Source organism: Miniopterus natalensis, chromosome 14, assembly GCF_054644295.1.
Source record: "Miniopterus natalensis isolate mMinNat1 chromosome 14, mMinNat1.hap1, whole genome shotgun sequence".
In the NCBI taxonomy this organism is placed as follows: Eukaryota; Metazoa; Chordata; class Mammalia; order Chiroptera; family Miniopteridae; genus Miniopterus; species Miniopterus natalensis.
In genome coordinates this window covers 30,472,824-30,492,563 of record NC_142094.1, presented here as the reverse complement: position 1 = coordinate 30,492,563, position 19,740 = coordinate 30,472,824, and the positions used below count along the sequence as shown (strand labels likewise).

At 38.5% G+C, this 19,740-nt stretch overlaps 1 protein-coding gene across 1 annotated transcript in view; it reads right to left on the bottom strand.

Annotated features, from left to right (window-relative positions):
* IPMK (inositol polyphosphate multikinase) overlaps positions 1-19,026 on the bottom strand; it is a 28,507-nt gene extending 9,481 nt beyond the window's left edge. Inside the window, exons 1-4 of the mRNA XM_087824416.1 lie at positions 18,725-19,026; positions 8,048-8,133; positions 3,004-3,100; positions 812-984 (exon numbers count right to left, since the gene is read on the bottom strand). Of these exons, the coding sequence (XP_087680542.1) occupies positions 812-984; positions 3,004-3,100; positions 8,048-8,133; positions 18,725-18,914 (546 nt within the window). The 5' untranslated portion in view covers positions 18,915-19,026. The remainder of the gene's footprint in view (positions 1-811; positions 985-3,003; positions 3,101-8,047; positions 8,134-18,724) is intronic.
* Positions 19,027-19,740: the final 714 nt, after the last annotated feature.

The window sequence follows — 19,740 nt, the reverse complement described above, 5'->3', positions numbered from 1 at the left end:
AGTGAATTTCAAAACCACTCCATTATGCTTACATAGGTGCACAACCACCTAGCAAGTTCAGCCTCCACACTTCCAACCTGCATCTCACTGGCCCTGCAGCCCCCACGCTCACCTTCTTGGAACGAGGCGCATGGAGGAGCCCCACCTAGCCTCCTGGAAGATGAAAAACTCCATGGGAAAGGCCCAAAGGAAAGTCAGAACAAATGACCACATGCACGCGTAAGGCCACTTCAGACCACCTAGACCCAGTCAAGCCATCAGATGGGTATGGCCACATGAAGCACTTGAGGTGAGATCGGCAGAACTGTCTATTGAGAGCAGCTCAAACTGCCCACCACAGAATCAACAAGCAAATAAAACAACTCTTTTTAGGCCACAGCGACCTAATTTTAGTTTCCCTTTTCTATTTCAAAAATATAGAAAAATTACCAAAAAAAAAAAGAAAGAAAAATTACTGAGTATATAAACTTAGCACTTTCCTCATGGGAAAATCATAAATAATATAACATTTATTTACCATGTTATTTATATTACAGCTAAACTTAAAGCTTATTTAAATCAAATTTACCAGAGTCAGAGTCTTGAGGGTCAGTCATTCATTCATTAATCACATACTATCTGTCACAATCATTCCAGACACTGACCATATATCAGTGAGCAAAAAATAAAATCTCTGCCGACACTGGGGAGTTGTAGACAACTGAATTCCGAAATATATCATCTTATTATATATTAGTATTATAATGATATCAATAATTTTCAAGGAAAGAACATGTAAAGAAAAATGTATTATACTAATAATCACTCTTACCCTCATGCCAAGCACCAAGAACCCAATCTCTTCCATTAATGGGTACTTGCTGACCTGTTGCTGAATCTTCTCAGATGAGGCAAAAGGATCATAGCTTTTCTGCCCTATCTTTACATCCATTATACAGGGCTTATTAAACTTATGGGTCACATCTTCCAGTTTTAGGTATAAATCTGTTATTAAAGAAAATTTTAATTAGTGATGGGCAAACAATATTACCGCTCAAGTAAGTTCCAAGGGAAACAAAATGAGGAAGAGTTAAAACTGAGAAAAAAGTTAAAACAACTCCAGAGTCAACAATTAGTATAGGTATCGCAGAGAAACTCTTGCAGGAGGTGGATTAAATAACATTCAACCATAAACAGAAGATATGAAGTAGATAAGGTTTCCAAGGCATTAAAAAGGCACAATGAGAGTCCTAGCCAATGTGGCTCAGTTGGTAGAGTGTCAGCCAGTGCACCAAAAGATCACCAGTTCGATTCCCGGTCAGGGCACCTGCCCAGGTTGCGGGCTCGATCCCCAGTAGGGTGCATGTAGGAGGCAGAGGATCAGTGTTTCTCTCATCAATTACTGAAGAATTTCTATAAGCATTTAGACATATTTATTAGAAAGTCTGAGGGGCTATAAGGGAAATAGTTGTGGAGACAATAAAACAACCCCCTTCTTAACATTCTTTTAAAACTGAGTATTTAATTACAGTATCTAGACATCCAATCTAACACCATCCTCAGAAACCTTTGTTAATCTTTCAATGTCACTTTCTTGAGAAACAATGATTAAATTAAATCATGTTCTAAATTAAACATCAGTAGCAAAGTTAACTGAAATACAGATATCCTATATTACAATGGAAATCTCTATGATCATAATAATCTGTGAAATAATTTAAGCAACATACTGATCTGAATCAGAAACATATATTTGTGCCTGGCTGGGCGTGGCTCAGCGGTTGAGCATCAACCTAGGATCCAGGCGATTGGGGTTCGATTCCCGGTCAGGGCACATGCCCAGGTTGCGGGCTCGATCAATAACTTTCTCATCATTGATGTTTCTATCTCTCTCTCTCTCCCTCTCCTTTCCTCTCTGAAATCAATAAAGATATATTTAAAAAAAAACAAAAAACCAAACATATATATTTGGGACTAAAAGACAAGAAGGGGGGAGGGGGAAGGGAGGGGAGAGGAAGGAAAAAGAGCCCAGGCTCACTCTTTTCCCCCCCCATCCAACTGAAGTACAGAAGAATCCTAAATACCCAGGGGAACCATCGATTTAGTATTACCTAACTGAGGATACTCACAGAAGAATACCATGATTTCCTATTAATGAAACCTGACAGTCAATGAGTCAAAGGAAGACAAAGAACTGAGGAAAAGAACAAGCTAAAACTGAAGCCCCCTTCTTTCCGGTTCTCAAAATGTAGTTCAAGTACTATCTACATTTAAAAAGCTTGTAGCTTTTATTTAACAAGCATATCACTGAACTCCAACATAAATCTGCATAATCAAAATGTCTGGGCATTGAGCCTATTAATTTGCATTTTAACAAGCCTATGGGTTTTCTTAAACTCAGACAAATTTGAAACTTACCCCATTCACAAACCTTCTTCAACAGTTACACAGTCAAGCTGCTTGTTTAGTTAAATTCTGTCTGCTCAGTCAAAGGCCCTGAATTGGCAAGTACTGCTTTAAGGACTAACAAATATTAAGAGAGAGAAATGCTGTGTCCTTACATAGACCAGTTTGTCCTCTAACTATAGAACTTACTGGTAGTTTTTAAAATACTGCAATTTAAAGCCCAGAGGTGGGGGATAAAGAAGTGGGACGGGAGACAGGGAGGAAGTTATGCAAAGAAAATATACTTCCTGATGTTTTTTCCTATTCAAAATGCAAAAGAGAAAACTGCCCATAAATTAGGAAAAAAGAATATCTGTAAATTAATACAGTATTAAGTATAGTACACATATTTTCATTCAATTATAACAGACTGATCATTAATTTGTATATGCCATTTAAGAAACTGTTATGAAAAGCAAAAGTATTAATAAGTTTTCTTTAATGAAGTAGAGAATGGTAAGAAAGAAAAACACACATGTATTCTGTTTTTATAATACTAGGCTTACTTTTATGTAAAGCCTTTTATAAAACCACTCTCCTGAATTAAGAATAAAAGATGAATTTTTAGGAAAAAATTACCATTTGGTGCAGTGGGAGGTGACCAGATGCCATAATACTTTGGCAAATATTTTCGTAGTTCTAAAAGAACACCATCAGTACAATCAGCAGCATAAACCTGAAACAGAGAAATATAACTTGCAGGTTAGTTTCTTATAATACTTTATAAGTATCCTACACATTTCTCAAATGAAATAATACTGTTAATCATAATTTATCTGGCGTGAGTTTTAACTGGAAGTAAATTTGGAATAAGAAAAAAAAAGTATACTGTGTTTCCAATGAAAAGCTATACATTGTTAGAGCGTGTTCCTCTTGATTATCTAATTCTAGACTTTCACTGTCCTTGAACTATTTTACAATAAAGTAAGCCACAGATAACTCTTAGCAAATCCAAAATAATTCTTGTCCATATACTTGCAAATAAATTCTGGCCAGAGAAGGTTTAATGGATTTCCCTCCACCCCCGATGGAAGTGGGGAGTTTAGTGAACATTTGTAAATTCATTTCAACTTCCCTTTAGTCCACATAAATTTGTGTTTTGACTTGACTTTTCTTTTGAACCAGTTTTAACATCTGCCTGGTTCCATCATTAAATAATAAGTTTAACAAAATCTTTAACACATATGTATTTGATATCTGTAAGGGAGTTGTGATTTTAACTTTAAAAAAAAAAAATCCTCTACCTCAATGTACCTCTAATCACTGCTCATTTAATTCCGTGATTTATAAGCAGTAATGGTTCTAGAAAATACTAGAAATATCTAGATAGTCTGGAACTAGATTCTTAATTTTCTTTCTTGAGGAGAAAAAGAAAATATTTTTGTTTTAAAACCAACTTGTAAGATATTTTATTTATTTCAAATATGGTCTACCTAATTATCTAAAACCACTAAAGCTCAATGCTGTAAAATGCTTATAAAATCATAGTATTAGAGTTCTCATATATGTGAAACCATATTCATGTCAAGTAGTTATATATAACACAATTCTACAGAATAAACTCAAGTGTGTCAGAGACTCATCAAATATCCATGTGATACATTATATTTCCCAGCCTCCCCTGGTAAAATGTGAGCAGAAGTGATAGCAGTCACTTCCAGGCCAAGGTAATTAAGAGCAGGGTATACTTTATTATCCCACTGTTCCTGGCATAGTGACAGTGAGGGCAGCGTTCATGATGATGTAACAAGATGAAGGACTCAAGTATATCTCTGTGTACTGACCTAAAGAAGTTCATGATACATTTATAAGTGAAAAACATAAAAGAACTAAAAGAGCAGAGATGTAAAATTTCTCTTCTTTTTAAACTTAGTAGTAGAACTGGAATTCACTACAACATGCCAGACAAGATAACCTAAAAAGCTTTCTACCTAGAAATATAGGATAAAATACAACAAATATTTTTTAAATGCATAGCTGAGCTCCTAAGGAAAAAAAGGAAATTCATAGGCATCTAAAATAGAGAGGACACCAAAAAGGTTAAGCTGAGCAGTGATGTTTGGGTTTCACAGAGGTCCACACTAGACTTGAATCAGCCCGGCCGGGTGTGGCTCAGCGGTTGAGCGTCGACCTAGGATCCAGGCCATCGGGGTTCGATTCCCGGTCAGGGCAAATGCCCAGGTTGTGGCCTCGATCAATGACTCTCTCATCACTGATGTTTCTATCTCTCTCTCTCCCTCTCCTTTCCTCTCTCTGAAATTAATAAAGATATATTTAAAAAAAAAAAAAAAAAGACTTGAATCAAAGAATCTCTGAACTCAGGCATAGATGACGAGAGTCATATGGAAAAGAGGAGAACAAATAAAAGTCTAAATACTAAACAATTAAAGACACTAGCATTGTTCTCCCTTCCCCTACCACTATACTGCAAGAAAGCTGGCGGCCAACCTGAGTGAGAACGAGACAAGCAGCAAATAACACGAGGAATAAAAAGGGAGTCACAACCAGATACAACAGACATTTTAAAAAAAAATACTGTATGAAAAACATTCCCAAGTGGGCAATTTTGTATAAAAATCTAATCTAACTATATTTTGCTAACTCATTAATAAAGACAAAATCAAGACACTGAAGAAACGGAATCACCGGTTAAGAATATATCCTTTCCAGGAATGAAGAAAAGAACAAAAGGGAAAAGAAGGATGGGAAGGAAGAAGAGAGACAAAGACAGGCAAAGGGTCTGATAAATTCACAGGTAAGTTCTGCCAAAGCTTTAAAGAACAAAATGCTTATGTGATACAAGTTCTTCCACAAAATACAATAAGCAATGCTCCTCAACTCATTTTATGAAGCTAAAGGAAACCTGATATCAAAATCAGACAAGGACAATATGTGAAGAAAATAGTTCAATCTCATTTATGAGCACAGTCGGAAAAAAATCTGAAATAAAAACTAGCAAACAAAATTCAGTAATGCCTATTATTAAAAATAAAAGGCATGTCCTAGTAGGTTTTAGTCCAAAAATAAAAGGTGGTGCAATATTAGGTATCTATTATGGCATTTACGACATTAAGAGATTAAAGGAAGAAGCTCATGATCATTTCAATAGATACAGGAAAGGTAGCTGAAAAACATTCAATACCTATTCATATCATATTTTAAACTGTTTCCTGAAATAAAAATAGAACGAATGCTGTATATCTCCCCTTTCCACTTCCACAATTTTCTATCCAAGAAACTGGCCTGAATCAAGTGCATGAATGGGATCCCTTGCCCTCTCGTCATTCTCTTACTGGTGCAGGAGAGTGGAGGGTAGAAAAGTGGAGGTCAGGTTATTTACTACTCTAGTTCCCTCCTTATCAGTTCACATCCTCTCATAAAGTTACCCTCCCCAGATCCCAGTAACCACTCCCTCTCCTTGCCCTTACATGTCGAGGAATGGTAGGGTATCTCTTGCAGGTGGCCTTAACTCTGACCACACCTTTGTAAACAATCCCTTTATTAAAACTGACAGAGTGCACCATTTTGTTTCTTGACAGAACCTGGACTCACACAAGAGGCAATTTCCTTAACCTAAGAAGAAGTATCTACCAAAACCTTACAGAGAAAGCATATTTTAACAGGGAAATGTCAAAAGCACTTTTGTTATATGAGAGGAAGATACCCCCATCATTGCTTCTACTGAGTCCTGAATTGGAAGTCCTTGTCAGAAGTATATGGATTCAAAAGGAACAAACAAAACTTTCAATCACAAAAGATGTAATTGTCTATATAGAAAATAATTAAAATTCTTAGAGAATCTCAGATAAATACAAGTTAAAAAGAGTTCAGCAAGGATACTAGACAAAGAACACTAGACAAATATCTATTTCATTCTTATGTATTAGCAATCATTGGAACACTTAATTCAAAAAATATGTTAACAATTGAAACGAAAAATAAGGTACCTAAAATAAACCCAACAAATTATGTACAAGACTTTTACAGAGTAAATATAAAATACTTTCTTCAAAAAAGAGGCATTATGTAGCAGCTAAAAACATATATTCTAGAGCCAGGCTGCCTACGTTTAAATCCTGGGACCACCATTTACATTAGCATGATCATGATCAAACTGTTTACACTAATTATGCCTTAATGTACAGATGTATAAAATGAGGATAACAACAGTACCTAGTTCACAGGTAGTTATGAGAATTAAATGAGTTAACAGTGGTAAAGCATGTATAACAGTACTTGTTTTTTAACTTCAGCTTGTATTTTTTTTACTTGTTCCTAAACTTAAGAGCTAAAGCCAATAAAATTTAGAAGAAAACAAGCATAAATCTTCATGACTTTCGACATGACACCAAAAGCACAAGAGACAAAAGAAAAAACTGATACACTGAACTCCAATATTTAAAAACATTTGTGCTTCGAAGGACACTATGAAAAAAGTGAAACAAATACCCAAAGAATGGGAGAAAATATTTGCAAATCATGTATCTGATAAGGGCCTTGTATCTAGAATATGTAAAAAATTCCTACAACTAAGTAAAAAAGACAACCCAATAAAGAAATGAACAAAGGATCTAAACAAACATTACTCCAGAGAAGATTTAGACATGGTCAGTAAATACATGAAAAATGTCCAACATCATTAGCCATTAGGGAAATATAAATTAACATAAACCACAATGAGGTAACACTTCACTTGGATGGCCATTAAGAAAGAAAAACTAACAAGTGTTGGTGAGGATGTAGAGAAATTAGAGCCCTCATAATATTGCTGGTGGAAATGTAAAGGGTGTAGCCACTTTGGGCAACACTTGGACAATTCCTCAAAAATTTAAATGTACAATTATCATATGACCCAGCAATTCCAGTCCTAGATATATCCCTCCCAAAATTGGAAACAGGTACTCAAACAAATACTTGTACATGAATGTTCATAGAAGCTCTACTTACAAGGCCAAAACATGGATACAACAAAATGTGGTAAGTATAATGGAATATTACTCAGCCATAAAAAAACACAAAGTATTAATGCATACTATAATGTAGGTGTGCCTTAAAAACATTAAACTAAAAAGCTAGAAACAAAAGGTCACATATCATATTAGCAGACTGGAGGTCGCCAGGGACTAGGAGGAGTGAGGTACAGGGCATCATGCCTTCAGAGTTGCAGGGTTTCTTTGGGATGATGAAAATGTTTTGTAACTAGACAGAGGTAGTGGTTGCAAAACACTGTGAATGAACTAAAACTTCCTAGTCATGTGGTTAATTAAATATTAAGTCTGCCCCTTGCCCCCCACTTTGGAGATTCAGTGTGTATCAGCACTAGGCTAAGAAATCCTGTAGTGAAAACAGTTAAACTCAGCATTTCTGAGAAATACAAATAGTCTCTCAGTTAGGTGTTTTTCAAAATGTAGGTCACAACCCATAATTAAAATCAATTTAGTGGATCAGAATAGAAAACACTAGGCTGTATCAGTAATGATAAGCACTGTATTTCATGAAGCTTTTGTTTCAGTCACACACACACATTATACTAAGACATGCTATCAAATATATCTTTTACTGCATGATCACCAGAAAACTGAAAAACACTTTGAATACAACAAACAAATCTTACCTCACTTACCATATTATAGAATTCTAGCTCTCTTGGACCCCTTGGAGGTGGCTGCAGCTGTTTCAAAACTGTGCCATCTGGATGTTGCAAGATACCTATAGAACAAAGATCAGATTTTTTTAATGTGTTATTTTTATTGATTTCAGAGAGAGGAAGGGAGAAGGAGAGAGAAGTAGAAACATCAATAATGAGAGAATCATCAATCAGCTGCCTCCTGCATGCCCCTACTGGGGATCGAGCTCACAACCCGGGCATGAGCCCTGACCAGGAATCAAAGTGTGATCTCCTGGTTCATGGGTGAACATTCAACCACTGAGCAACACTGGCTGGGCAAAAATCGGTTATTTTTAATGCCTTGATAATAATGTATCTTGCATCCTACAATAGATTTAGATTTGTTCCTTAAGGTACAGGTACACCACTTTCATAAATTTAAGGGCTTCCTTTTATTTACTTCAGAAATTTTAACATTCAACCAACATGTTTCAGTGCTTGTTATATGCAAAGCACCAGAACACAAATTTTAAATAGCTTGGATTTTTAAAAAATTTTTATTTTTTTAATATATCTTTATTGATTTCAGAGAGAGGACAGGAGAGAGAGAGGCAGATAGAAATATCAAGGATGAGAAAGTCATCATTGATCGGCTGCCTCCTGCAGGCCCCTGACTGGGGATCGAGCCCACAACCTGGGCCTGTGCCCTGATGGGAATAGAATCTCAATCTCCTGGATCGCAGGTCGATGCTCAACTGCTGAGCCACACCCGGCCGGGCCAAATAGCTTGGTTTTATTGTCTCCACAACTATTTCCTTAATTGCTCCTCAGACTTTCTAATAAATATGTGTAAATGTTTATAGAAATTCTTTAGTAACAAACTTTCCAGGAGATGTTAATTTATAGTTAAACAAGAAGCAAGTTAAAAGCAGTAGCAATAATTGATCTCACTTTTACAAAGAGGAAAAAAAAATGTTAACAGTGGTCCTATATGAATCTTCTACTTTGTAATTTTTTATGTCTCTCTCATCTGTTAAAAGAAAGCAAATAATTATTTTCCTGATTCAGATGCACTGTATATAGTTGTAGAGACAGAATGAAGGCACCTAGCCAATGAGAAAAATAGGGGCCCCAAGTCTGGAGTAGGAAGGGGCCACCTTTTTATAATCTGCCGAAAAAAGGAGCCTTTTTCTGAAGTCATTATGTATTATAAGCAGAGAGTCTCAATTTAGGACTAAAGTAATCAAGTTATTTGTTTTAATACCTAGATATAGAACAGGTAAATATTAATCCATGTGGATAAGACTGGATGGGAAGCAAAGGATTTTGGGACTTTAGTCTAATATAATTAAAAATTAGTGAAGAGAAATTCTAATTCTGAAGATTGGGATATATAGAACAAGAAAGACCTTCACTTCCATGGTAAGAGGCAATTTCTACCGACTAATGAAGAGTGGTGAATGAAAAGAAACCTTGATGAACTAAATTCCAGAAGGTGGAGAACATGAAGCATTCATAAATGAGAGAATCAATGGCAGCTTCTCTACCTCAGGATAAGTACCTAGTCTACAGATGGGTGCACCTGCCATTGAACAAACTCATTAAGAGGCAAGCAAAAATCAGCTTGATCACAGAAAATAGTGTGAGGTAACAGGTTGGATTAGGCACAATAGTTTTAACAGACTGCTTGGTCCAGCAATTCTCCCACACTACTCACTCTGCAACAGACCCCATCTAAATTTTCAGAAAAGTAGCCATGGAAGAGATGGTAATCCCAGGCATTCTCCCTGTGAATGAATTCCAGGATCCAAAAGTAGACCAACAATATCTAAAACTGACAAATCCCTCCCAGCTGAAAAAGTGTCAAGATTAAAAAAAAAAAAAAAAAAAAGGGAAGCATCTTGGAAGACTGAGCCAATAACAGATATACTGCAGCTAGGATTGTAGCCCAGCATCAGATTAACTAAATTCTAGGAAGAACATGACTTATCAGCCTCTTACTCTAACAGAGGAAAAGACTGATACTCTATGTGGAAAAAAACAAAGCAAAAATTAGTCTACTTCATTCCCCACTGAATGTGAAAAAGCCAATAAAAAATTATACGATATATCAAAAATTCAACAAAATGTGATGCATAACCTAAAGAAAACGAAGTCAATTGACAAACACAGAAGCTGACAGATGACCAAGTAATTTTAATCAGCAAAGATGTCAAAACGATTATGAATGTAAAAAAATTATAGAAAAAATGATTCTATAATTTTTGTGTAAGTTGCTTTAGTCCTATAAATGCTGAACAGATGAGGTATTTCAGGAGAGAAGTAGAAATTCTAAGAGACCTAAAGCAGAGAGTTAAACAGGAATACTGGGAAAAAAAAAATCCTTTGGCAAATCAGCCTCACTCTAAACATAAGCTTGTAACAGGAATTTCAAGCCCATGATGTACTGAAAATATATCAGTCTGCTTAGACTTCCGTAACAAAACACTGCCGACATGTGGTTTAAACAAATGTTTATTTTTCTCACAGTTCTAGAGGCTAGAAGTCCAGATCAAGGTGCCAACCAATTTGGCTCCTGACGAGAGCTGTCTTCCTAACTTGTAGTCTCTTCATTTAGTCCTCACATTCTGGGGAAGAGACAGGAACGAGGGAGAGAGTAAATAGGAGGGGTGGGGGGCAGGGGAGAGAGTGAGTGAGTGAGAGAGACAGAGAGAACACTCCCATGCCTCTTTTTAGAAGAACTCTAATCCTACTGAATCATGCCCTCACCCTCATGACCTCACTAATCTTAATTACCTGCATAAAAACCCTATCTACAAGCACAATCATATTGGGGGGTTTTTTAACATGAATTTTAGGGGATACAACATTCAGTCCATAACAGAAGGTAACCATAACAAAATTCAAACTTGGTTCTGACTAAATTGGCTCAATCACCAACATTAACAGCCTAACAGAAGAGGCATATTAACTTCAGGTAAAAATACTGTTTGTGTAAGTTGCTTTAGTCCTACACATCACGTCTAGAATTTAATAAAAAATTATAGGACATATGAAAAAGCAAGGAGAAAAAAAAAATCACTGTCAAGAGATAATGCAACAAATAGAACAGTTTGAGGTGACATGGATGTTGTAATTATCAAAGAAGCTTAAAATAACCATAATTAATATATTAAAGGTTATAACAGAAAAGGTAAACAAATGCATGGAAAGATGAGGAATTTCAGCAGAAATTTTGAGAGTCAAACGGAATATTAGAAATTTAAAAAGTGGCAACAGAGACAAAATTGCTTTCTATGGGCTCATTAGTAGACACAAAGTAGCAGAGGAAGGAATCAGTGAATTTGATGGCAGGTCAACAGAAATTATCCAAATTGAAACACGAAGAGAAAAAGAAAAAAGGAGAGTGGAAAAAATAAGAAGAAATCATCCAAGGTCTGTGGAATACCAGCCTGAGAAAACTATCATTAGAATCCTCCCTCCCAAAAAAGAGGTACACTCATGTTCTTTGCAGTCATTAACAATAGTCAAGAGGTGGAAGCAACCTAATGTCCATCTACAGATGAATGAATAAAAAAGAGAGGTATACAGCCCACCGGCGTGACTCAACCTATAGGTTGAGCATCAACCTATAACCCAGGAGATCATGGTTTGATTCCCAGTCAGGGCACATGCCTGGGTTGCAGGCTCGATCCCCAGTAGGGGACATGGAGGAGGCAGCCAACTCATGTTCCCCTTTCATCAATGTTTCTATCTCTCTCTCCCTCTTCCTTCCTCTCCAAAATTCAATAAAAAAAATATTTCAAAATAAGTAAAATAAAAGGGTACAATTTCCAGTAGGGAAAATTTGGTGAATACTATATATGTCCTCTACACTGAAAACTATGACGAAGAGAAATTAAAGAAGGCCTAAATAAATAGAGATATACCATGTTCCAGTACTGGAAGACTAAGTATCATAAAAAAATCAACTGTCATAAAGAAACCAACTGTGCCCAGCCGGGCGTGGCTCAGCGGTTAAGCATCGACCTAGGTTCCAGGCGATCAGGGTTCAATTCCCGGTCAGGGCGCATGCCCGGGTTGCGGGCTGCAGCCGATCAATGACTCTCTCATCATTGATGTTTCCAGCTCTCTCTCTCCCTCTCCTTTCCTCTCTCTGAAATCAATAAAGATATATTTAAAAAAAAAAAAAAGAAATCAACTGTCACCAAAGCAATATATAGATTCAAAGCAGATACAAAATCTTACCACGTTTCTTGGGGAAAATGACATGCTGATTTAAAATCTATAAGGAAATGCAAAGGGCCAGAAAAAGTCAAGACAACCTTGAAAAACAAAGTGGAATGCTTACTCTTTAGTACATCGAGGCTTATTCTAAAGCAACTTGAATTAAGACAGTGAGATATTGTTGCTAGGATAAACAAATAAATCAGTGAAAAAGTCCAAAAGCAAATCCAGAGAACTGACTGAAAAATTCAGGGTATATATGTACCATGGAGTACAACTGAACTGTACAAATGAGAAAGCTCTCCATGAACTGGTATTACTAATTTCTAGGATATACTGTTAAGTTTTAAAAGCAAAATACAGAACAGATATACAGCACACTGCTCTTTTTGTGTCAGAAAGGGAAATGAAAAAACATACCTATCTGCTTATTTCTGCAACAAGAAACAGAAATGAAAAATCAAAAAACAATAAAACTGGTTACCTACAAGGGATGCTGAGGAATGGGGTAGAGTGATTGGAAATGCCACGACACTTCTGATATACCTTTCTGTACAGTTTGACTTTTTTATAGGCATTCAAAAATACCTAAACAAACAAAAATGAAGAGAACAAATTTTAGACAGAAACAAATGAGTCCAACTGTACTTCAAAAGAATATTATCAGAGCCTGGCCGGGCGTGGCTCAGCAGTTGAGCGTCAACCTAGGATCCAGGAGATCGGGGTTCGATTCCTGGTCAGGGCACATGCCCAGGTTGCGGGCTCAATCAATGACTCTCTTATCATTGATGTTTCTATCTCTCTCTCTCCCTCTCCTTTCTTCTCTCTGAAATCAATAAAGATACATTTTTTAAAAAGAAAAAAAAAAAAAAGAATATTATCAGAGAAGGGAAGGGCTAAAAATAAACCCCTAGGAAGTTTTAAGAGTTTCCAATCACATACCCTCAGTATAAGAGAATTCTATCTTGAATTCCTCTTATAGGTTTGTTTTCTGCAGCAGTATGGGTACAGAATTTCTAAAAATTATAGGATTGAGCAGGAAATATATACATTAACATTGTTGGGAGCAAGGGTTCTCACTGAGATAGATGGAAAATACAAATTTGGAATCAGGACAGAACACTGTGGAGTTAGAATGAAACTGAAAGTCTCAATAAAAAATTATAATAACTTAAAAATATTTAAACATACTTTGTAGTTATAGTCATTGAAAAGTCCTGGAAGCAATGGCACTCCAATAGCAACGAGCACACTTAGCGTCCAGATGTTGGTTTCTAACTACTATTTCCCACTAAAAATGAACCAAGACCCTTGGAGAACTGGCTGGTTCTAGAGTTGGAGATGAGTCTAAAATAATTTGAGATAGAAAGGAAGTACCACTGACCGTATCTGCAACGATTTGAACAGTAAAATAAGTTCTATAATGGGTTATGACATTTTATCAAGTAAGAATCCATGAGCCCAAACTGATCACAAATAAGGACATACATACATAGGAATAAAGGGAGGCCTATTTCTTATAACAGAATGCTGATTGTTAACATAGAGGGAGTGGTAGAATTGGAAGAAAATCATAATTTTTCCACTTTCAGAGTAAAGACTACTTCAGGCAACAATCATCAACAGATGCCAAATCTAGGGGTGACATACGATGAGGATCCAGAATATCTGTATGATCTTAAAATTAAAATGTCTCCCCATAGCCCTAGACGGTTTTGCTCAGTGGTTAGAGTGCTGGCTCATGGACTGAAGGGTCCCAGGTTCAATTCCAACCAAGGGCAGGTATCTCGGTTGCAGGCTCGATCCCCAGTCCTGGTTGGGGCACGTGCGAGAGGCAACCAATCGATGTGTCTCTCTCACATCAATGTTTCTCTCTCTGTCTCCCCCCCCTTCCACTCTCTCTGAAAAGCAATGGAAAAAATATCCCTAGGTAAGGATTAAAAAAAAAAAAAAAAAATGTCTCCCCACAGATACTTATTCATTGCAAGGAGAAAAATATTAACTATATACTGGAAAAGTCAGACCAAACTTGGGCCAGATGATCAAAATTAATAATGGGCAAATGGACATTGTGAGCCTTCAGATGTGATATCTTAAACAGGACACACTTAGCCCTGGCCAGTGTGGCTCAGTTGGTTGGGCACTGTCCCATGCACCAAAAGGTTGCTGGTATGATTCCCTATCACAGAACATGCCTGGGGGCATGCAGGAGGCAGCAGATGGATATCTCACTCTCACATCAATGTTTCTCTCTCTCTCCTCCCCCTTCCCCTCTCTCTAAAAATCAATATAAAATCTTTAAAAAATAAATAAAAAGGATATACTTGTATAATGTTCCAACCAGAAATGCATTACCTGAATTTCATCAGGAGAACCCATGAGAAATCCAAATTAAAGAATATCTCATAAAATAACCAGCCTATATTCTTCAAAAATGACAATGTGATAAGACAAAGAAAGGCCAAGGAACTGATACAAATTAGAGGACTCTAAGAGAAATGACAACTAAATGTAATAAATGATCCTGAATTAGATCCTGTGCCGAGGAAAACAATTATGATTAAAGACATTATTGGAACAGCTGACAAAATTAGAATATGGACTATAGATTAGATGGAACATTGTATCACTGTTATATTTCACATATTTTATAAATGTGCTGTGGTTACAGAAATATACACTGAACTATTAATGTATAAAGGGCCATACAACCTATTAAATAGTTCAGGGGGAAAAATAAATGAGTAATCAAAAACTCAGAAAAATGTTAAGTTCTCTGATTGTTCCTGTAACTTTTCTGTAAGCTTGAAATTATTTTCAGTCAATTTGTTTCAAAGGATATCTAGTAAAATAGACCAGTAAACAAAAAAAGTTGTGGGTTTTCCCTCTCCAAACAGTATCAGTTTAAATCTCTTTTCAGTAGACTACCTTATTCTACATCCTAAATTGGATCAAGAGAAAAATACCAGATTTCAACTATCTGTTTAAATCTTTAAGGACTTTTGAAATAAATTAATGGTACATGCTGAATATTAAAACAAAAAGGATTTTATGCTAACTTAGGTGAATTTGGGGAATTTAAATTGCTAACAATTACACTTTTGTGAAACTTTCCTATAGAAAAAGTTACACAATGTACAAGGCATACTATAATATACCAGAATGTTTAATACATAAGAAAAAATGATGAAAATCTAATAATCCAATACTAGAGAAATAAATTATAATACAACCACACTATAAAATACAATAGTTTTTTAAAAGAACGAAAGTATATTGTAAGTACAAAAATATGGATATACTACATGATATAATGCAGACCGGAAACAAAAAGTTGCTGATATATCTGTTTGTAAGAAAAGTCTCAATTGTGTTATGTGTTTATGTACGTGTCCAGGAACAAAGGCTTGAAAGAATACAGCAGAAATAGTTACCAGCTATTGCCCTTGAGAGAGAGTATGGGGAAGGGCACTACTATACTGTTTTACTCTTTGATTTTTTTTCCCCCTAAAAGATCATGCACTACTTTTACAATTAAACAAAAAATAAAAACACTTTGTATTCTTAGAAATAAGATTTCAATGTACTTTGATGAAATATGATTTCAGTGAATAACATAAAACATAACTGATATCAGAACTGTAACATATTCTTGTCACTTAACTATAACAAGATCTATTTTTCTCTTTAAGTACTGTTATGCTATTGGTTCTATATTTTTAATTTAACAAAGGCAATGTCGATGTAAGAAACATCCAAACCTGTAGAGAATTTTGATGTGTTTATTTCAGCCAAAACTGACAATTGTTGGGAAGCAAAATCTCAAATGCTCTGCAGAATGGCAGTATGCGCTTCCTTTTACTACTTGAAATTAAAGATTATGTAAAGGTGAAAGAAAGCAAGGAGAGAATTGAATTACAGTATAGTTAACAAGATTATGTGCTCTCTAGAGGTTGGTTATTTCAAAGATGTGTTAATCTTAGATGCAGAAAACAATGGACAGGGCTTGCGTAGGGCAAAGATAAATTTTTTACTAAAGTTATATACCTACCATGACCTGCCCAGTTAGGAATTAATGATCAGATCACCCTGTGAGGTTACTTTCCTGAACCCCTTTTTCGTCCACACCAACAACTCCTTTTTGGAAATAGGTAAGATATCAACCCTAAATTGAAAAACCCTGGTTACTTAATGATAGTAATAAAAATTTTAAAAACAAATATCCACACAATGTTTCTAAGAAAGTTTATTCTGAGAATGTCAGTTGACAGTCAAGCCAAACTGTGACCTACCTGATGTACTTTAAAACTATAAGTGGTTTTTTTATAGTGGAGAGACATATAAATTCTTGAACTCTGAATTACTGAACATCTTGTTAGGCATTTTATGAATAGGGAAAATTATCATCATACAGTGTCCTTTCACTAACAATTTAACCATGGTTGTGTAAATAACTGAGAATTAAATTCATCAACTACTTAGCAAATTGCTAGCACAATATGTTTGAGGCATTGTGCACTAGTGATACAAAGACAGTCCCTTAGTCTTACAAAAAAGTCTTACAAAATTGAAAAAAGTTTATTTTAAATTGAATGCAATGTAACTTAAGGACTCCTTCCTCTAGAATCTAAACAAATACCTTAATTAGGTAATTTGGGTGACAAATTCTTTTAGCCATCGTTTGCAAGGTAGTTTTAAGTCACATTCAAGGTACATTTGTAATGAGTCAGAGATAACTCTCTGAATAGGCTATTATATACTTTGATAAGCAGTAGTTACAGTCTTAAGTGACAATCATGGAGATTGTGCTTATGTTCCTTTTTGTTTATCTCTTCTCCTTTGACAGAAGTTGATCTCTAGTGACCCTTAGGAAACAATTCTTTATTCAGGCCTCTAGAATACTATTAGGAATATTATCGTCACAATTCACCAATATAAACCAATAGATATGCACATAAATCTATTAACAGTACTTAATTCCTTAAGCACTCTCAAATTATCATTACCTAAAAGTGACACTCAAGAATACATATATGCCACGCACCTTGAGAACATGGTTTCCTTACATCTATTCTAAAAACACCTTGAGAACTATACTTAGTTCCTTATCTGGTGTACTAAACGAACTGTCAATTTTCACTCTTACATTCCCCTTCTGGAGTTTAACTGAGCCCAACGTAGAAGGCTGTGGGGATAAACAGATTTGGTCTCTAACCTCAAGGAACTCACAATCTAGTGACAACATCATTAATGCCTAACTTTCAACAAAAGAAAAGTAGGTAAAGATTAAAGTAATGGGAAGTGTTGCTCTTCGAGAAATAACACACATTTAAACAAGTACTCGTCAATTTTCAAAATCATTGTTTTATCTTCAAGCAGAATACACAGTGGAAAAAAAGAGTCCTCTCAGGCAGGACTCTTGGTTTCCAGATTCTAACACACTGTAACTGCGTGACTTTAGGCTTGTCACTTAACCAGACTTGGCCTCAGTTACTTTGTCTAAAAATGTCCGTATTATCTAACCAGCCTAAACCCAAATCATCTTACCAGCATAAACCAAATGGTCTCTGGCGGCCTGGCCTCCAGGTCTAAGATCTGCTTTACTCACACACTCATTCATCAGACTCCCCAAATAACCATGGTCCAGGAAACCAGTGTAAGCTAGATGAGTTACAGTTCCTAAACTGAACTTTACATCAACAAGATAATAAACTGATACAGGCCCTGTACTGTGCGTTAAGCACTGTCAGCTCAAAAAATGTATTACACACGCGATGATACAGTCTTATATAAAGATGATCAAAGACTAACTGAATGACCTGTGTACCATTTTAGCACAACAGCAGGGTGTTGTTTTCTACCAAGAACCCGAGTTTCTGCTACTGGAACCACGCCTCCCGGAGAAAAGCACTACATAGCAGAAAAACCTCTCAAGGGGCAGGGAGGGATCGGGATAAGACAAGACAAGCTCTCAAAAAAAAAAAAAAAAAAAGAGAGAAAAAAAAAAAAAGCCCTAGGTTTTTTCCTACCCTCCAGCTATGCACTGAAAAAGCACTAGATTCGCATCATCTGCATTTCATTCTATCTCTTTTGCAATAGCTACCCACTTATAATAAACAGACCTCGTGCTCCGGGGAGAATTTACTTCCCCGTCCAGTAAAATTGAAGTTCCGTATTTTCACTAACTAAGCCGCCTCCAATCAACACCCACCCTCCCCGGGGAGGACACCGGGCACTCCTCCCGCCGCCACCTCCGGCTGCAAGCCTGACGCCCCACACCCTGGAATCGCCCCACTTTTCGAGACCCTCCTGCTCGGGTCGCGAGGCTCCGGGGGAGAGCGGAAGAGGCCCGGGCCGAGCCCACAGGGGCGTCCAGCCCGGGCCGTGGGCGCCCGGCTGCCGCCCCCGGCCCGGGGCTCACGGAGACGAAACGGGAGCGGGAAGCCCCACGCCACCCCCACTTACCCACTTTGTCCTTCCCGTACATGTGCCCGGCCACCTGATGCGAGAGGGGCACGCAGCCGTTGAGGAAGCGGAGCCTGCCGCCCGCCGGTTTCGGGGTGCTCTCGGAGACGGCATCGCTCGCCGGTGGGGGCCGCATATCTGGGGGGCTGGGCGACTCGAGCCGGAGGGGGGATGGCGGCTCCGTTGCCATAACGGGAAGCGAAGCCGTATCCGCGGCGAGAGCAGGGGAAAAAAAAAAAATAGGGCGGAGGGGCAGGACGCCGAGAACCCGGGGGTCGCTCAGGCTCCGCCGCGAGGAGGCCCGGGGGTTCCCGCGGCTGGTGCCCGCTGAGGCCCTGGGAGGGGGCCCATGACGCCGCGGAGGCGCGGGCGCTGCCCTGCCCAACTGCCGGCGGAGCGCGGCTCCCGGCTCCCGCAGCTCTGTCGCCGCGGCCACCAGCCCCGGCGCAGCCCCGGAGGCGGAACCGAGCTGAGGAGCGGCGGCGGCGGCGCCCGCGCTCCTCGGGGCCCTGACGGCGACGGCGGCCCCACCTCCCGCGCCCCCGCCCCCTCCCGCCGTCCTCCAGTCCCCACAGCTGCCGCGCGCGCGTCAGCACCGCCCGCACGGCCGCGGCCGCGAGCTTCCGACTGCGCGACCCGCGGCCGGGGCCGCTACTGAGCATGCCCACAGGCCGCCCGACGGGACCCCCAGGGGCGGGGCGGGGCGGCGCGGGGCGGCGCGGGCGGGCCGCGACCCCGAGGGGCGAGCGCTCGCGTCCTCACTCGCCGACCCCCGGCTAGCGTGGAGAGGCCCTCGGGGCTGTTCCGCTCTCATTCATTCAGTGCGCGTTGCGGCGCTTCCCGGGGTCGCCTCAAAGGCGCGGGGGGCTCCCTGAAGTGCGGAGCGGTCAGTCACACGGTAGGAGGGCTAGGAGGCAGCTGCGGTGCCAAGGGTGGCTTGGGAGGCTGCCCCTAACTGCGGTCACTCCCTCCAACCCCCAGACCACGTAGAAACAGAAGTAAAACCAGCCGGCTTC